The sequence below is a fragment of the Mustela nivalis genome (genome assembly GCF_964662115.1).
Source record: "Mustela nivalis genome assembly, chromosome: 12".
Classification (NCBI taxonomy): Eukaryota; Metazoa; Chordata; class Mammalia; order Carnivora; family Mustelidae; genus Mustela; species Mustela nivalis.
The window spans coordinates 480,900-500,632 of NC_139031.1; the positions used below are offsets into that span (position 1 = coordinate 480,900).

General features: G+C 47.8%; 1 protein-coding gene across 3 annotated transcripts in view; it reads left to right on the forward strand.

Annotated features, from left to right (window-relative positions):
- The window catches only part of NCAPG2 (non-SMC condensin II complex subunit G2), a 57,942-nt gene that overhangs the window by 357 nt on the left and 37,852 nt on the right, over positions 1 to 19,733 (forward strand). Inside the window, exons 2-12 of one of the 3 annotated variants that reach the window (XM_082692905.1) lie at positions 834 to 994; positions 1,170 to 1,289; positions 4,735 to 4,923; positions 5,280 to 5,394; positions 6,891 to 7,045; positions 9,237 to 9,371; positions 11,937 to 12,031; positions 13,268 to 13,337; positions 16,110 to 16,196; positions 16,722 to 16,817; positions 17,825 to 17,950. In XM_082692905.1, coding sequence (XP_082549031.1) covers positions 1,212 to 1,289; positions 4,735 to 4,923; positions 5,280 to 5,394; positions 6,891 to 7,045; positions 9,237 to 9,371; positions 11,937 to 12,031; positions 13,268 to 13,337; positions 16,110 to 16,196; positions 16,722 to 16,817; positions 17,825 to 17,950 — 1,146 coding nt within the window. In that variant the 5' untranslated portion in view covers positions 834 to 994; positions 1,170 to 1,211. Of the gene's footprint in view, positions 1 to 833; positions 1,004 to 1,169; positions 1,290 to 4,734; positions 4,924 to 5,279; positions 5,395 to 6,890; positions 7,046 to 9,236; positions 9,372 to 11,936; positions 12,032 to 13,267; positions 13,338 to 16,109; positions 16,197 to 16,721; positions 16,818 to 17,824; positions 17,951 to 19,733 lie in introns of all 3 variants that reach the window. The other 2 variants (XM_082692907.1, XM_082692906.1) reach the window with 2 other exon arrangements.

A 19,733-nucleotide genomic window follows, 5' to 3' on the forward strand; every position in this document is an offset into this window, starting at 1 on the left:
AGAACGCGGCCCCGGGGGCGCGGCCGCCCCGTCCCCAGGAGCGGCCCCGCGCCGGGCGTCCCCGCCAGCGCTCGCGGCCCCGTGTGCCCCGCGGACCGGCCCCCGCGAGCTGACACGACGCCGCAGCCGGAGCCCCGCGTCGGGCGGGACGCCGAGGGCCGGCGCCCGGAGTCCGCAGACGGGCCGCGGGGCCACGCCGGGGCGCGAGGCCGAGAGGCGGGGGCCCGGGTCGGCGCGCGGGGAGGCCGTGCTCGGGCGGGGCCGGGGCGCGGGCGGCCGGGGGCGAGTTCCCGGACGCGCGTCGGGGGCGCGGGGTGCCGAGGGCTCCGGGCGGGGACCGCGGGCGGAATCAGTCATCGCGCTCGCGGCGTCCGCTCCCTGCGCGCGGCCGGCGGCGGGTCGTGCGCCCGCAGCTCCGCAGAGCCCTGGGGCCGTGTGTTCCCGCCGGCCCGGGGAGGTTCCGCTGCGCTCCCTACGGGGACGGCGCGGGGGTCTGCGCGGGGGTCCGCGCGGGTCCGCGCTCCGCCCTCCGGCCGTGCCTCCGTCGGGGGCTGGACGGCTCCGCCCCGCCGGCCCCGGGCGCCGAGTGGGAGGCCCGGGCGGGGCGGGGGTTGCGCGCGGTCCCCGAGCTCCGGCTCCCGCGGGGCTGGGTCGGAGCCGCGGCGGCGCCCCGCACCTGCGCGCGCTAACGAGCTCCCGGGTGGCCCGGCGCGCTGGAGCGCAGGCGAGGCCCCCGGGACCGTGGGGAGAGCGGAGCGGCCGCGGGGAAGGGCGGCCTGCGGGAGGCACCGCCGCGGTCAGCCTCTCCGCCTCTGTGGGCTTTTCTCTTTCAGCGCTTTCTGCGTCCTCCGAGCGCCGCGCTGGACCCGGCTTCCGTGGACGACCCCGCGCGGACTTGGACCGGCCTGCAGGTGCACCGGCCGTCGGCGTCCTCTCGTCCACCGCTGACCTCAGCACAGCTGGTCCTAAGGTCGCGCACGTCGGGACGGACCTGGTGAAGACGGTGGGCGTTCTCTGCGGATGTGCTCGCGGGGTGACTCGGGGAGTGCAGCAGTGTCTGCGGTTGGATGTTTGCGTGCTGCAGTGCGGGGTGTTAGTGCCGAATGACATCTTGTAGGAAAAGGTATATTTGCAGACTCAAGTTTGAGGAAGACTGTGTTTTCTGCTAGGGTCCCAGAATACATGCCGAATGAAAACCACTTTCCTCTGCCATGGAGAAACGGGAGACCTTCGTACAAGCTGTGTCCAAGGAGCTGATTGGAGAATTTTTGCAGTTTGTTCAACTTGATGTAAGTTTTATATTCAGCGCTTTGTTACGGTTTGACCGTTAATTATTCCGCAAATGGAATATACTTATCTGCGTGAATCTTCAGAGACCAACGTTTATTAAAAAAACAACAACAACAAAAAACCTGTTCTCAAATACACCTGCTGATGGGCAACGATTCACAAATTGTATTTCCTGCTTCCCTTTACGGGAATGTTAGAGTGCGAAGTGATGTCACACTGTGCGCTTCTAGTTACCTCGGGAGTTCCCGACCCCTTGTTTGTGCGTCGCCTAGTGAGGAGGACGTGCGCTCTTGGTCCTCGGGTCGTTCCCAGTGCTGTGGTAGGTGCAGGTGTGAAAATCCACCGGAGTAAAAAGGCCAAGCTAGGGTATGGGAGGGGCCCAAATCCAGCCGTGGACTGTGTCCCGTCCCCATGGCAAGGGTGTGCAGCCTATGATACAGTCAGACATGGGTGTAGGGAAGGACCTCTCCGAGTAGAGGGGATGGCTTTGAAGATCCGAGAAAGCAGATGCTGCTTGAACTTGAGGACATGCGGTGGGGTTAGGGTGTAGAAATGCCGGGTCAGAAAGAGGCAGGGGCTGAGATTCAGATGACGTGAGTCCTTCCTGCCACTTGAGTGAGCTGAGACGTACTGCCGAGAGCCGTGGAGGCTGTACGTGCACACACTGAAGAGGGCAACTCGAGAACCCAGAGAGGCGTGAGCTGGCCGTGCCCTGCGTGACGGTGGCCGCATGAGTGGTTGGGCCTGGGAGATGTGGGTGCCTTTGTGAGCTGCCCAGTTGTGAGGTGGTGGTGCTGTTGACTGGACGCAGGCCGGGCACAGGGCGGAGGCAGGTTCCAGGGTCTGAGTTGTGGTGCCTTTCAGTGAGATGGACATGGGGGCAAGGCAGGCTCAGTGTGGGGTGTTCTAGGTTACTGCCAGGAGACGTGCACAAACAACATTGTCCGCTGGGTGTGCGGATAGCTGTATCTGAGGCCCGGGAAAGAGGCCTGGGGAGAGACAGATTTGGGTGTCCTCAGGGGCACTGGGAAGCTCCAGTCATGGGAACGCCTGGGATCGGCTATAGTGCAGGAAGAGAAGCGAAGCCTAGGGCAGAACTCTGAGGAGCCCTGACTCTAAGGAGCCAGCTCGAAAGCACTGCGACTTTGGGGCAGGAGTCGGACACCTCGCTTGTTCTGCTCATGCACTGGAAATTAAATAGTAGTAATTAAGAGGTAGAGGGTATCCTAATAGGAAATTTGTTGCTAGAAACATTTATGAAGTCATCTTTCTTTTTAAGAGGAAATGAGCTTCTAGTACAATCTTGCATTGTAAAGTGGTTCTCTGTAAACTTGAAAATGACCGGCATGAACACACATCAGCCCGTCGCAGGAGCGTCTGTAGGAGCGGACTGTCTAGATGCTACCTGACGCCTGTTTTAGGAGTGTCGCTGATTCGCATTGTATTAGATGTGCGACACACACGTGGTTTGCAGTCTGTAAGCTTGCCGTTGCACACTGGTGTCGCGGCGTCAGTACCACAGGCTGAACTGATGATGGTGAAGCGGAGGTGATATTAATTTAAATTCAGAAGGCCAAAGCAGCGGTGTTTGGTTAGCACAGTCCTTGCAAGATGTCACTGCTGCTGTGGTGACAGAGCGCCCTGTGAGGTGCTTGCCCCCGACTTCCTGGGTCACGTGCTCCAGAGCCTCCGACGGTTGCTCGGCAACGGATGTCTGGGGAGGATGCTGAGCTCGTCCTCATATTCTTGGGCATTCGTTTTAGTTCACGAGTGCCAAGCCTTATTAACACTTCGTAATTTAGTATCTCAATCACCGTGTAGCTCTCAATTAACATGAAAACGAGAAGATGTAGAATTGTGCAGCACTTGTTTTCTTTGAGTTGAAAGATATGAAATGACATTTTGTAGGTTTGGGTAGTCGAATAATGGCAGTTTTACATGGTCAGCCAGATAATGGAGTCAGTTTAAGGCCTACTAAGTGGACCTGCCTACGTACAGTCAGTTCTGCTATAAGGCAGCATACACAATGCCGGAAATTGCCAAAAATCACTATACCCTGCAGAACAGCAGTGAAAACCAGGATTATGTGACAAGAGTTTAAGGGCATGACACTCCAACACCTCACCAGTGACACATTAAAAAAAGATGGTGACCTAATAAGAAGTAGTTTTATACAAGGTAACTCACTAAGGAGTTCATAAATACCGTAGTAAACATGACATTTTTTCTTTTAAAGATTTTATTTATTTGACAGAGACAGAGATCACAAGCAGGCAGAGAGGCAGGCAGAGAGAGAGGAGGAAGCAGGCTCCCTTCTGAGCAGAGAGCCCGATGCGGGGCTCGATCCCAGAACCGTGGGATCATGACCTGAGCCGAAGGCAGAGGCTTAACCCACTGAGCCACCCAGGCGCCCGGTCGACTAATGATTCTTGCCCGAATCAATTCTTACTATAATGGCTCTGAAATTGTGATTTTCTAACCACACGTTCCTTCCGTGTTTACTCGTCGGTGTTCTGTAGCATGGCGATGCTGTCTGTTATTTTTTTACTTACTGTCAGTATAGTTTAGCTGGTTCTTACTTTACTCGTTGGGTCATGAGACTGTTTTGTGCTCACATTAGCTGCCAGTGTTCCCTTTGTAATGGACCCTCTACCCTTTCGATGACGGTTTCCGTTTGCTGTGTCAGAGTAAGTGAGGTCACCTGCTCAGAGTGAGAGGAAATGCTTGGGTCAGGGGTTGTAGGATAGTTGAGTGGGTCTGATGTAGTCTCGTTGGCTAATGGGAGAGAATGATGTCTAGGGACGACGAGTGAGAGGTGGGTGTTGGGGGCCCACTTTGGGCAGGAGATCAGAAGCTGCAAATACTCAGTTGGCTTTGCTGTGTTGGGGGCTGGAGCTAGACTGTGCCGGTTGTGTAGCTCCAGCACACTTTCGTGCCCTCATGACAGGCCTGGAGATGGTAGACGTCTGGACGGACTGATTGTAGAGAAGGTCTTTTTAAGCAGGTGAAATTTTAAACTCCAAAGACCAGGTTACTATTGCTGATTCGGTAGAGGAGGGAACTGCTACTCTGTTTTATTATTTTATCTTAATCTTACTTTTAAAATTTATTTATTTGAGAGAGAGCACACAAGCTGGCAGAGGGGTCCGAGGGAGAAACAGACTCCCCGCTGAGTAGGGAGCCCAGTGTGGGTTGGAGCTCAGGGTCCCGGGATCATGACCTGAGCCGAAGGCGGACATGTAACCAATACAGCCACACAGGCGTCCTGGAATCTGCTTTCTGTCTTGTAATTCCTGTACTTTTCCCTGTAGGAAAAGTATTTCAAAACTACAGCTTGGCTCTTGAGATGATAATTAACTTAGCACTTAGACTTTTGATGCCATTAAAAAAGGGATAGAATAAATGTTTGTATCTAAAATATAACAATTGGTATTTACTTTGCAGAAAGATGCTTCTGACCTTTTCAGCCTAAATGAATTACTAGATGAATTATCAAGGAAACAGAAAGAAGAGCTATGGCAGAGGCTCAAGAATTTGTTAACGGATGTGTTGTTAGAAAGCCCGGTGGCTGGGTGGCAGACGGTGGAAGTCCAGGGCGAAGACGATATGGAAACAGAGCAGGATTCCAAAATGGTAGGAGTCGTCCTTCAGATATGAAACCCTCTTGTTACCTTTTCTCTGTTAAAAATTAGTTAATGTGTAGAATTGAATTTCAAGTTAAGAAGAAACTTAAAGTTGGAAGTTAAGAATATTAGAAATCTCTTTATTTGAGTTTTACTTTTCCCAATCCTGCCATTATTAGTTTTCTGTTCAGTGTTGCTGTTCTTTGTGCACAAATGACCTGTATTCAAATTTTAATTCACTTTTTAGAATAAGCTAGAAGTGTGGCTTGATTTTTATAAATTTAGTAACATTCAGATTTCTTTTAAAAATTGTATTTTAAGTTGATCTTAAATCACTTGAACTTTGATTTTTTTTTTCATTTGTAGAAAAAACACATAGAAATAATTCATGCAGTTACAGCTGTGGTTCTTGCTTCTGTACCTGTAATAAATGAGAGTGAGGACTATGAAGACTTACTGGAATGTGCGGTTATGTTGAATGGTGAGTTCAGTTCTGATGGCGTGACGAGTTCAGAAGTGGGCATCTAGCGATTCTCTGTCCAAGGAAACGGTCGTTCACATAGAAGTGGAGGTAGTAAGGCATGACTGTGCATATAAGCTCTTTTACTTCACCTAGAAAAGGAGCAAAGAAGTAGTCTTTTAAGAACAGTCCTGATGAGCTCATTTAATTTAAGCCATGTAGAACTGTTTCAGGTGCTGAAAATTGTGCATTTCTGAATAAGGACTGCTCGTTGTTTTCAGATTTTCCAGAATGTCTTATTTGACCTGCAGGACCCTGTAGCTCTTAAGTGGTAAGAGCTTATTAAGGGAACGTGGTCTGACCATGAACTCCTCAACTGGTGATTACTGCCAGAAAGGTTCAGCTCAACCAAGCATTTGTGACATTGCATTTTTTTTCTTGCAATGTGTTATGAACGTGACCTGAGGAATAATTATTGACTCTTAGGGGAGCTTTACTATTAAAATTGATCTCACGGTGCTTTTCAGGTTTTAACTAAACTGTGAAACTGTAGTTATTAATTGAAGAGGAACGCTATGAATTAGTGAGCATCTCTGATTATAAAATGTTTTCATAAAACGATTTTATAGGTAAAAAATATGCAAATGAAGTTTTAATGAGTTTTAAGAAAAATCATCTAAGTGTCCTCACCTTCACCCTATGAATTAATTAGCTCCGTGTGACGAACTCTTCCGTCAGACTTTTCATTCTTGGTGCCACTTCGATTTATGTATCTGTTTTATTCAGAATTCTTGTATTGAAATACAAAGTCCTATTAAGAAGTTATGTTTTATGCAGAAGTATGTCAGTAGTTCCGGTGCTTTGTGAACGTCTCTGCAGTTTGTTCTCACCATCTGCAGACACTGCTCTGTAAGATGATCAGCGCCAGCCTCCTCGTCGTTCCTTACTCGCCATCGGCTCGGGAACTTCACGGGCATGTAACGGCGACGGAAGTCTGTGCGCAACAGTTATGAGCATATTACCAGTATTTTCATTTCATTTCTTGAGCTTTTCTGTTAATAAAAGCACTGTAGTTTTTGTATTCATTGCAATTACTGCTTTTACTGTTTGTCCCGGTGAGCCGGGACGTGAGGCCAGCCTGGGAAGGACAGGTGCAGGGCATTAGTGCCGCCCGCACCGGGCCGGTGGGGGTCAGTGGTACCGTGGGTGTACTTACAGCGGGCTAGTCTGAATCCCGGCCTCTCCTGAGTGAGGGGTTGGGGCAGTGTGAGCCCTCTGAGTCTTCCAGTCCTAAAATTCTGTCTTCTGTTGGGTCTGCTTTTATAATAGTTAATGGTTTTCTTTTTAAGGTACATTGTTTATATTCTATAAATAATGTATATAAATTTCTGGCAAGTTAAACATAAACTGATGTTTTTGCTTAGCAAACCTGTATGAGTTGTAGTACTTTACACCATTAAATCTCAACTAATATTGGTTTACTTTACTAGCGGGACAATTACTGTGCTCTGTTTTAGGTATTTTATATGCATTACCTGAATCTGAAAGAAAGCTGCAGAGCTCCATTCAGGATTTATGTGTCCTATGGTGGGAGAAAGGCCTGCCTGCCAAGGAAGATATGGGGAAGACTGCTTTCATCATGCTCTTACGGAGGAGTCTGGAGACTAAAACAGTATGTGTCCTCTTTAAAATACGACCCTTCCTATGATAGTGCGCCTGTTCACGCAGTTAGGAATTACGTTCGCTCGTAAGTGGCCTAACTGCAGCCGCTTCCCCAGTTAGGGTCTTTTGAACCCAAGATGTTGAGGGGTGGACAGCGGGTGCTGGCTCCACATTGCGGTCTTTGTAATTTTTTTTTTAAGATTTCATTTATTTGTCAGAGGGATACAGGAGGGCAGACAGAGAAACAGACGCCCTGCCGAGCCGGGAGCCCGATGCGGGACCACATCCCAGGACCCTGGGATCATGACCTGAGCCGAAGGCAGACACGTAACCGACTGAGCCCCCAGCACCCTGTCCACACTGCAGTTGATGCGGGTTTTCTCCTCTGTCCTCTGGACTGTGTGGTCCTTGTCCTCCGTCTTGTCATTTCCTGGTACAAGGAGCGGCTCCCCCTTCCCTTGCGTGGAGTTCCAGGCAGGCAGCAGGTGCCAGGCCTCAGACGTTCTCCATGTGTATCTGTCATCCAGAACCGGGTCGCATGGCTGCATCTTTTTGCTGCAAACGCGGTTTTTAAAGGGATACATTGCCACTGTTAGCAAAAGTGGGTATTAGTGGTGAAGAAGGGATGGGCTCACGGGGCGGGTGAGAGGGAGTCGCTGCCTGGGTTAGTGTGGTCCTCTGAGAGGCAGACCCCACCTGGGCTGCACGGGAGTGGACATGCGCGGTCCAGGGTGAAAGGGGCCGGAGTGGGGGGAAGGCCTCAGGCCCACATGCGGGGGGGCTGTCCCTGTAGGAGGTGCGGTTGTGTCAGACGGCGGTCTAGGCCTGATGAAGTTTTGGAGAGCAGATTTGAGGATTGGATTTAACTTGGTCCGTGGCTCAGCCTTTCATCTTTGGTGTCTAGTTAAGCATTTCAGAAAAAGGGGGCGCCTGGGGGCCTCAGTCATTAAGTGCCTGCCTTCGGCTCAGGTCGTGATCCCAGTGTCCTGGGATGGAGCCCCGCATCGGGCTCCCTGCTCAGCGGGAGGCCGTCTTTCCCTCTCCGAACCCCCCTGCTTGTGTTCCTTCTCTCTGTCAAATAAACAAATAAAATCTTTAAAAAGAAAAAAAGAATTCCAAAAAAAAGAACAGTTTTATCCTCTGATCAAGAGAACAACAGAGGGCGCCTGGGTGGCTCAGTGGGTTAAGCCGCTGCCTTCGGCTCAGGTCATGATCTCAGAGTCCTGGGATCGAGTCCCACATCGGGCTCTCTGCTCAGCGGGGAGCCTGCTTCCTCCTCTCTCTGCCTGCCTCTCTGCCTACTTGTGATCTCTCTCTGTCAAATAAATAAATAAAATCTTTAAAAAAAGAGAGAACAACAGATACTTAGGTTCATCTTAGAAAATTGGGCAAATGAAGAGAAGGGAAAATGAGGAAGATAGAAGCTCTCTGTAATCCCACGTCCTAAGGAGATCATTCCCCATTTAGGGATGGTTAGGAATTTCTCTGTCTTCTCCCCTCACACCCTTACTTCCTTATGACGGATTCCTAGCAATGAACTTCCTAGGCCAGTGGGTTTGAGCTTGGTGCGCATTTGGAGCTCCTGATACACATTGCCAGAGCTTTCTAGCAGGCTTGGCCTTCAGCACGTGCCCACCGTCTGGGTCTGCCTCACTGTGGCCGCCAAGGGACCGGTGGTTTGATGACGGAAGAGACTGCTACTTCCTCACTCGCCCTGGGATTGTCAGGGTTTATCCTGAAGCCATTGTTCGTTTATCTTTTTAAACTCTGTTTAAAACAAATCCATTTTCTCTGCCTTTTTGTTTCGTTTTTAAATCCAGACTTTATTCAATGTCTCTAGTGTTTTATACCCGTGCCGTCGGTGTACAGGCACCCCTTGCAGCATGGGGTATTTAAGTTTCACTTCTAGCAAAGACTACTGAGCGCGGGGTTCCTCATGCACGGGTCACGCTTCCGTGCTCTGTAGCCGGACGGGCTGGTGGCTGCCGCACTGGGCGGTGCAGGCTTGGGCTCCACATGTGGAAACCAGACCGTGGTGCCTGTGGGTGCTTCTATGTGCCTTTGCCGTGGTTTCTTCCTTTTTGAGGAATGATCCAGAGTTTAATTATTTACTATATAAAGCATTCTGATCGTAAATTTGAAGTGTGACCTTAATTATTTATTAAAAAAACTAACATCTTTCCTTTTTGTGTCGTTCCCAGGGCGCAGACATATGTCGGCTCTGGCGTATTCACCAGGCTTTGTATTGCTTTGATTATGACTTAGAGGAAAGTAAAGACATTAAAGATATGCTGCTTGAGTGTTTCATAAGTGTGAAATACATCAAGAAAGAAGAGGTAACTAGGTTTTTCTGTTTTGGTATTTTTGTCTGCTGCTTTTTAATGGACGTTTTTTCTGAGTTACTATGGTCACTCTTGTGCTGTGCGCACACCGCTGTCAAGAGTTGTTACATTTATTGCACATTTTTGCCACGTAGCGGTATTCACACATTTTACAAATAGTGAATTTGCAAACGTATTTCATCATTAGATCAGACGGTAAGAGGTGGCTGTGAATCCGGGGCACCTGTGATTGCACTTGGAGAATGATTGGGTGGGGGCTGGGCTACCTGGGGCGTGACATTAAGGAGGGCATGTGATGTAATGAGCACGGGGTGTCCAGGTAAGTGACGGATCACGGCACTCTGCTCCAGAAACCAGCGTTACGCTGTATGTTCACTAACAAAATTAAAAAAAAAATTCATTTCTTCAATGAAAGGAAAAAAAAGAATAATTAAGAATAAGGTTGAGAAAGCATTTCCTAGTAGATCAGACCTGACCCTCTGCCCTAATTTGAGGCTAAGTGGCATTTACTCAGAACCATCATCACGCAGTATTCTTGACTTCTTTTCCTGCGATCTAGTCAATCCAGAGAGAAGCTTCTGGGTACTGCTGCACTGTCCCATTTGGGTGGTCATTCCCACATGTAGCTACGGAGCACATGGACTACGGCCAGTTGAGTTGTGGCCTTCAGCTAAATACATGGATTCAAAACTCACTGTGAAAAGAGCATGTAGAATGTTCACTAACAATTTTTATATACTTAATACATATTTCAATGATAATATTTTAGATATGTTGTTTTACATAAATATATTAAAGTTAACTTAATCTTTTTTACTTCTATTAATGTGGTTTTTAGAAAACAAAATACAGAGTAGCTTGCATAGTTCTCTTGGGCACGTCTGAATTGTTCTCGTGGGATTCTTACGCAGTCCTTTACTGAACACGGACGGTATTCCCATGCTAGGGATGCAGAGGCAGTCATTGTTTGTATTACAGAAAGAGCCTTTCTTTCTGATTGCTCGTGGCGTCACAGATCCACATGAGGCCAGAGGAGGAAGTCGTCACTCTTCCCCGAGTAGATGGGGAAAGACTTCTCAGAGGAGGAGGAGGAGGAGGACTGGTTTGGAGGCTCATAAATGAAGTTTGTTCAGGGTTCTGTGGCTGGTCAGGGGCGAAGACGTGGTCATGCTTTGCCCACTCCCATGCACCAGCTCCAACCAGCTAGCGTAAAGGGCCACATATGGGTCCTGACCATGGTGACCAAAGCCTTCAGCTCCCAGGCCAGAAGGGCTGTTTTTAGATCTCTGTTTGTTCACTTACTGGGTGGTAGCTTTGATCAGACTACGTTGAACCTCATGTTTTCTTCTGTAAGATAGGAACCACAGTGCATCTTTCTTAGGACTCCCGAGGCGCGCGCGAAGTGACGTGTGTAGAATGTTGGGCAACAGTGCCTGGCAGGGACCGGGCACGTGGGACGCTCTCACTGCATCATCGTTGTGGGGAAGAAGGCCGCACCTGAGGCCTGTGCCCTCGGCGTCTCCAGGACTGTGGTTGAGTGTAAGGAGAGCAAAGTAGCCAAAGGGAATTCAGACAAGTCAGCTGTGTTTATAGTGACTTGTCCATAGGGCACGGTGACCTGCACATCACCGTGTAAGTGCTAGTCGTTGTAGAGTTGTAAATGTATGTCTGTGTTAACATCCCCCCGTATTTTGGATTGGTGTCTTTTGAATTTATGGTATTTAAACTTAGTTTCCTAATGAGCCCTTACTTTCCTTAGTGCGGTTTCCTATTACTCTGGCAAAGGACAAACACCTTGTGCTGTAACGGCAAGTTACTTGCAATAAATACTCGTTTTGAACTTGCCTCTTGCCAGCCTGGTGCCCTGCTGTCTGTACCAGAGTGTGTTGCATTCCTGTGGATCGCAGAGACAGTAGTGCTGGACGGGTGAGCAGGGAGGAGATGATGGTGGCGCTGGTGAGGGACTACGTGGTGGAGGTGTTCTATGTGCTGTTTCGAGTGTCGGCAGGTGGTGCTGCTTCTCAGGGTCATGTGTCAGCTGCTGGCGCGCAAGGACTGACATGGGGAGTTTGTTTGCTTGAACGTTCTAGTGTGGCAGACGCAGAGTCTCTTCACAAATCCTGTTTTCTCATCTATGAAAGATGAAATCAAGGGATGTTCGGTTCCGTTCCACCCCAAAATGCTGTTTTAAGCATTCTTTGATTTTAGGTTATGTAGATAGAGCTGGAATGAAATGTTTGTGGACTGTTTAATTGAGCTGCTGGGCGGCATGGTACACGTCTGTGTATCGCTGCGGTTGAGCATGGTAGGAGATCAGGGGTGTCTGCTGCTGGGCCTCCACGGAGAGGGTCTTCTGGCCGATGCCCTGCTGCCCTGCTCTGCCACTCCAAGGCCCAGAAGGCCGTCCCGAGTTACAATTATGTATGCTTCCTTCACTGGGAATAACAGACTTTCATGTTACTGAACATCCAAAGAATTGTTTGTTTTTTAGTTATCAGGAACTTTTTATTTGGTTGCAATTTCAACATTATATCTTTTTTTTTTTTTTTAAATTTATAGGGAAGAAGATTTCTTAGTTCTCTCTTCAATTGGAATATAAATTTTATTAAAATGATCCATGAGACCATTAAAAACCAGTTACAGGGATTACAAAAGTAAGTATTAAAGGCAGTTAATATTTTGTGGTGTCTTAACTTGATTATGAAATATTCTATTTGACCTGACTTTTCAAAATTATATTAATCTGTTGGAAGCTTTAAAAATTCTCTCTTAAGATTATATTATTGGTTATGTACTGTTTATTGTGTGCTGTTGTTTTTACTGTGTATTTATCACGTACTGTTTAGTCGCTGGAGAGTGTTTTTCCCTGCTTTCAGAAATCATTCTTTCTCAGTAATGACACTGAAATTGAGATTGTTAATTTGCGATCATTCTTTAAATAGTCAAATTACTCACCAGTCAAACCTTAGCCTCGGTCGCTGTAAATTCCACGTCACCAGCACTTCCGATACTGTGTGACTGTAATGTACACTTTCCAGTTCCCTGTGGACGGAGCGCTGTGGGGTGGTGGGAAGAGTCCCACAGGGCAGAAGTCCAGGGATGCGCTCTCGGCCTGAGCTCCCGGCCTTGGGAAGCCCCCGCGCCCAGTGAGTGCTGCTTATCAGGTGCAGCGGAGCCCTCTGCTCTGGAGGTGCGCTTGGTGGCGGAGTTTCTCTGTCCGGAGGCGGCTCGGCTGTGCGTCCCTGCAGAGCCCTGCAGCCTGAGAGCGCGGTTCCTAGTCCCCACGGCACAGCCGCCCTGTTCGCTGGAGCGCTTCCTCCCCTTTCCTCACGGGCAGAGTATTTGGGTTGAAACAGTTGATTTCTAAACTGATTGAAAAATCAACTCTGGTATTTTAGGGAATCAATCATCTGGGAAGTCAAAAATTGACTCCCAAGTCAAAATTGTATTTATAAGATTAAACATGTTTTTTTTAACTGAAGAATCTGGCTCTCATTATGTTCTCAGAATTTCACAGAAAATAGTAAAGTTCTGGGGAAACCTTGACTGAGAAGGGAGAAGATTGTTTGATATTTCAGTTTCCCTTCTCAAAATTCCTTCCTTTTTCTCCTTCCTGCTACAGGTAGATAACCTGTCTCTGTGGGTACTTGGCAGACAGCGAGTCTGTAGCGGCATTTCTCCTTCTTTGGGGAAGGAGGGAGCCTGGACTGACATACACTGAGAGTGTGATCACTTGGGGTCCCCAGCTGGCTCAGTTGGAAGAGTGTGCCCTCCTGATCTTGGGATCATGAGTCTGAGTCCCATCTTGGGTGCAGAGATTACTAAAAATATATAAACTTGAAAAAAAAGTCTAATGGTTTGAACTTGCATTGACTTTTCTCCCCCCATAGATCTTTGATGGTACACATCGCAGAAGTTTATTTCAGAGCTTGGAAAAAGGCCTCAGGGAAAATATTGGAGGTATTTTTTTTTTTTTTTTCATTTTATTAAATGTTAATATTTATTTTTGTTGTATTCTAGTTACTAAGTAAGTCATCATGGATAGTCATGTAAGATCTGTGTTGAAGGGGCGCCCGGCCGGCTCGGTGGAAAGAGTGTGCGACTCTTGATCTCAGGCTTGTTTGGGCCCCCGGTGGGTACAGGGATTACTTAAAGGAAAAAAGAAAACTTTAAAAAAATTTAAAAAATCTGTGTTGATGCTTTTTCTGAAAATAAAGCCAGATAATGAGACTTCATGGGACTGAGATTTCACTGTCATTCCCATGTATTTTCACGCTCAGTCACGGACCCAGTCATACTCCTTGAGATGTCCCTTGTCATTTGGGTAGCTTTATTAGACCTGTGCTGTCCGGCCGTGCCCTGGGAATGTGTCCAGTGTGCGCTGAGATGTGCTGTATGAGAAACACACCGGGTTACGAAGATACAGTAGAGAGAGAAGAATGTAAAATATCTATGAATGTGTTTTTAGAATACTGCTTGCATGTTGAAATGATAATGCTTTGGCTATATTGGACTGAACACGATATATTACTAAAGTAATTTTACCTATTTCTTATTTTTCTTAATGTTGCTACTAGAAAACTTAAAATTGCGATTGTGGTTAGGATTCTGTTTCTGTTGAGCTGCCCTGCTCTGGGACCTCAGATTATCCGTTACGTTTTAGTTACATTGTTTTTGAGACTATAAAGACATTCCTCTTGAATATGGCTCATGTTGAACGGCCTGTAATGTCTGCGTTAGGAAGATGTGGCTGTGTAATTCACAGTTACAGTAAGACTCAGGCCTTTTCGGAAAAATACCAGAAGACAGTTTTTTTTGTCTAATATCCTTTATGTTTTTCTCATACTAAATTCTCAAACATATTTTCTTTCCGAGAGTAAAATTTTTACTCTAAGTCAAAAAAGAGTCTTTGCTCTTCAGGGAGCAGGTGCTGACCTGGCAGGTGGGAGAGGGCTTGCCTGCTGTCTGGAGCTCCCTTCCGTCCACTCTGCTCCTGTGCAGCTCCAGCTTGGTTTATCACTGACTTCCACTTCTAGAGATAAAACTGATCGCTCGTATCCCTACTGACAGTATCTACGATCATTTTGCAGTGTGAAATATTGTCGAGGAAAGGGCAAAACCAGGACATTGCTGTACGTTTCTTCATTGTTTTATTGCTGCACGATACTTGTTTATGGGGAGGAACATTTGTCCCCCTTTTCTCCAATAGAGGTTTTATTTATTTATTTTAAGATTTTATTTATTTATTTGACAGAGAGAGCTCACAAGTAGGCAGAGAGGCAGGCAGAGAGAGAGGAAGAAGCAGGCCCCTTGCTGAGCAGAGAGCCCGATGCGGGGCTCGATCCCAGGACCCTGGGATCATGACCTGAGCCAAAGGCAGAGACTTTAACCCACTGAGCCAGCCAGGCGCCCTCCAATAGTGGTTTTAAAAATAGATATTTGTAGGGGTGCCTGGCTGGCTCTGTCGGTGGTGTGTACAACTTTTGATGTCTGCTGTTTGAGCCCCACTTAGGGTGTAGAAATCACTAGAAATGAATAAAGCTCAATTTTTAAAAATAATGGGTGTTAGTCATTAAAAACAACTGTTGGAGTCTGTATCAAATATGAAATTGCATATCTGTGTACTTCAGGCTGCGTCTCTAAGGAGTATGGTTATACAATGCCATTAACATACTTAACAAAATTAACAATTTCTGGGTATTTTTGAAAATATTTAAATTTCTCTGCTTTGTTTCAAAGGTGTCTTTTTTTGTTTTTTGGGGTTTTTTTTGGCATCAGGATCCCATAAGTCTCCTATGGCGTTTGCTTGTTATGTCATTTAACTCTCTCAGAGCATTCCTCCCCCCTCGTGTTCTGTTTTTAAAACTTGTGCCATTCATGGGTATGTTGAAGTAACTGGGTCTGTTGTCCTGTAGAACGTCCGTATTCTGGGAGGTAACTCTAAAGGTTCGACTTCTGTGGCACAAACACTCAAGAGGTCGTGCCGCACACCCCGCTTTGTCACGAGTCAGCGTGGTTCCCTGTGTGTGGTGATTCTAAGGTTATTATTATCTTCGGGTGAAGGGAGTATTTCAGAGATGATGAAGGCGGCTGGTCGTAGTAGTAGGCTTTCCTTGTGTCCATCCCTAAAGCCATGGGACCCCAGGAGTGGGGCAGAGTGTAGGGTAACAGGCCGGAAGGTCCACTGGGCTGCTCCCAGCGGTTGGCTCTGCCTCCTTGCCCGGCTCTGGAAGGATGTAGGTGTTGTGGTCTAACCGAAGAGCCACCCACACCCACCCCCCAGCCCTGCTCCTCCCCAGGGTGGCCCTGAAAGAGCTTGTTTCAGTCACTTGGAGTCCTGGCCTCCACCTTAAATGTGGTTCAGCATCAGCCCTGGGGAGGCTCTTGGACAGATCCAGTCTCTGAGGTCTTCTAGGTCAGCATGGCTTCCAGGAGAGGCCCTCAGGCCACGCTGAGTCCCTGAGCGTCTGGCTTGAACAAGCCTCAAGGGGTAGGGGGAAGCTTGCCTGCTCTCTAGCACAGACTTGATGTTTCATCAAAGATAGAGGAAGCTAAAGGAGTATCAAACGTAAAGGGGTTCTAAGAGGGGTAGATTTAAAGCAGGAGAGCTCTGAGCAGCGGATTCTGGTGCTTTCCTCCTGGAACAGAGGATGGGCAGGGCCGACTCCAGTGGCGGCGCCGCCCGTCCCGTTCTGTACTCTGTCGGAGCTCACGCTGTGCTTGCCCTTGCAGACCATCGAGAACGACTGCATCCAGGACTTCATGCACCACGGCGTCCACCTTCCGCGCCGCTCTCCGGTGCACTCCCGAGTGCGCGAGGTGAGCACAGCCCTTGTCCCACCAGTCTTGCGTTTTTCAGATAACGTCTCATCTTCTCTGTTTTTAGATTATTGTGTATGTTAATTTAAAAAATTAATTTAGCCCCTCACAGGCATCAGCTTGAAAGGGCTTTCTCAGAATCTTGGTATTTGGTGGCTGGCAGTTTTAACTAGAAGTGTGTTGTTAAGAAAGTCAGAACTTCAAATAATCTTTAAATTCTTTGACATAAAAATGTCCAGAATCATTACTAACTGCCACTACCAGTTTTTCAAAAAAGAATATTGAGATTATTTTATTTTTATTTTTTTAAGATTTTATTTATTTATTTGACAGAGATCACAAGTAGGCAGAGGCAGGCAGAGAGAGAGGAGGAAGCAGGTTCCCTGCTGAGCAGAGAGCCCGATGCGGGGCTCGATCCAGGACCCTGAGATCATGACCTGAGCCGAAGGCAGAGGCTTTTAACCCACTGAGCCCCCCAGATGCCCCCAAACAACATTACCTTTCTTTTCTTCTCTTTGCTCTTAGGTGCTGAGTTATTTTCATCATCAAAAGAAAGTTCGTCAGGGAGTGGAAGAGATGCTTTACAGGTTGTACAAACCCATCCTCTGGAGAGGACTAAAGGTACAGCTATTCGACATCCGTCTGTTGAGAGCACGCTAACTGGGTTTTGGATTTTTGTGCTCTAATTCGGGATTGTGATAAGGCAGTGTAAATAAGACTGGAAGCTGGGGGCTTTGTGAAATTTGGGGATAAATGTCTTTTTCTTTTATTAAAAACATTTTTAGGCCTGTTAGACTGGGACTCTGAATTGGTTTCGGCTGACTCCACAGCCTAAACAGTGGGCAGGGGGTCTGTCATGCCACGCAAGCCAGTGGAAACGCTGGGGGTCTGTGTAGTTGAGGTGGGCCGTCCTGGCCCTCGGGACCTTCTGCTGACGACTGACACATAGGATGACAACCTTCCAGGGAGTGCCGGAGTGAACATGAGTGACTTGCACCATGGTAAATCTAGTGTTGGGAGCGAGTCACCGTTTCTTAGTGACAGAAGGTGGACTTTGAGGCGAGGAATTGGGTCTTTTTTTTTTTTTTTTTTTTTAAGATTTATTTGTTTTAGAAGGAGAATATATGGGGGAAAAGTCAGGGGAGAGAATCTCAAGTGGACACCCCACTGACTGGGGAGCCCAGTGTGGGCTCATTCTCGTGACCTATGAGATCATGACCTCAGCGGAAAGCAAGAATTGGAAGCTTAACCAACTGTGCCCTGCAGGTGCCCCCATAACACATGGTTTGTACTCACTCTCTCTCTTGTTTTTAAGTAGGCTCCGTGTATGGAGCCCAGTGTGGGGCTTGAACTAAAGACCCCGAGATCCAGACCTGAGCTGAGATCAAGGGTCACGTGCTAACCAGTTGAGCCACTCGGGTGCCCCTGGGTCTTGAAATATCTGTCATTACTGAGCCAAGAGTTTGGTTTAGTTCATGGAAGGTCTCCGTTGGTCAGTTAAAAGACTGTGGTTGTCTTTAATTTGTAAGTCTGTATTGAGATACTTTAGAAGCATTATTTAGAAAATCTGTCTGGAAGCTTCTGAATGTTTGCTCCTTCGACCCTGAAACACTCTTTCCTTATTCTAGGCCCGAAACTCTGAAGTCCGGGCGAATGCTGCCCTGTTGTTCATTGAAGCATTTCCTGTTAGAGATCCAAGTTTCAGTGCCGTCGAAATGGACAGTGAAATTCAGAAACAGTTTGAAGAGCTCTATGTATGTATTGCATGTGGCTGGTCCCTGTGATGTCCCCTCCCTCTGGGCCTGGGGTGGGTGCTGGCCTCCCCTGTAACTACCCTGTGTGCTGCCGTCGGACGGCAGGCTTTCTAGATCGTGACATTCTTCACAGAAATCCACGCCCCGCCGGCGCCTCCGGTGACCGCGTGGACCCAAGAGTGTTTTATTCTCTTTCTCTTTGTCACCTGTGGAACATCTCGTTATCTATTCCTCTATATGGTTTTAAGTGTTTGTGCGTATTCTTATCTCCCCAGCACAGGTTGGCAGTGTGACCTGTGCTTACAGTAGGTCCCATGCAGATTTGATTCCACTTCTTGATAGTTGTGTAACTTTGGGCAAGTCACTCACTTTTCTGGGTCTCTCTCTGCACTTCGATCATGTAGGTGTTGCCCGTGGAGCAGTGCGGATAGACACACTGTGGTGTTGTCTTCAGGCGAGCCTGCGAGCGCCTGTCGCAGTAACTTGTCCAATGAGACTTGAGAACGTTTGGGTGCCGCAGTTGCTCCCAAGGGTGCTGTGGGGGTTTCCCCCCCGGCTGGAAAGTGCTAGCCTCTGCTTGTTTTTCTACGTTCCCTTACATTTTCGGGGCTTCCTAACACAAGCTAAAATGTACTATTTATTGTTGTAATTAGTAGAATAAAATTTTAGGAAGTGATAACAAAAATGCCATGATAGAGTTGGTTATCCATGACATTCCTAACAGCACTTCCTTTTGTTTGTTTTAAGTTTCAGGATTTTTTTTTTTTTTTTTTTTTTTTAGAGAGAGCGTAGGGAAGCCGACTCCCTGCTGAGTGCGGAGCCCAGTGTGGGGCTCGGCTCCAGGACCCCGAGATCACGACCCAAGCCAAAGTCAGACACTTTACGGACTGAGCCACCCCGGTGCCCCTGTTTGTTTGTTTGTTGAATGAAAAATCTCACGCGCGCAGCAAGTTGAAATAATAGTGTAACTAGTGTGTGTAGACTGAGCCCTTCGCAGGTACATACATTTGTGCACACAGGTGCGCACAGTGCACGTACATACCCACACACCTGCCTATAGATGCACGTGCACCTAGAATGACAGCCATTCGTGTTTTGCTGTAAGTGCCTTAGTCACATGCATATTTACTTAGAATTCCCCTTGAGAATCATTAATTTTGTGGGGCTAGATTTTGATAGTTTTTAGCCAAAAAACGATGAAAAATGTTTCCTCTTTTTTCTTTTTCTCTCTTTTTTTTAAATGAAGATTTTATTTATTTATTTGAGAGAGAGAAAGAGAGAGAAAGCCTGTGCTGGGGGAGGGGCAGAGGGAGAAGGAGAAGCAGACCCCCTTCCTGAGCAGGGAGCCTGACTTGGGGTTTGATCCCAGGACCCCTAGATTGCAACCTGATCCAAAGTCCGACACTTCACCGACTGAGCCACCCAAGTGCCCCAGCGTTTGCTTTTTAACCCAGGTGTCCAAATCCAAGACACTGACATTTTCAAAGGTCTAAGTGTCTGCCTGGGGTGTGGTGATGGAGTGTGTGCCGCCTGTCCAGCCGGCACGTGGGTCCTACATTGCACCTGCCATTTCTCAGACTCCCAGGATGTGTGCGGAGGCCCTCCTGCCCGAGTGGAGCACATGAGCAGTCCTCCGTGGGCTCCTGAGCCCTTGTGCTGGGCAGCAGCACACAGAGTGACTGAGAGAGCATGGGGTCACACATCTTGTTTTGTAGCCGCTCCTCACCATTTCTTCATTTTTAAATTTTTTTTATTTTTTAAAGATTTTATTTATTTACTTGAC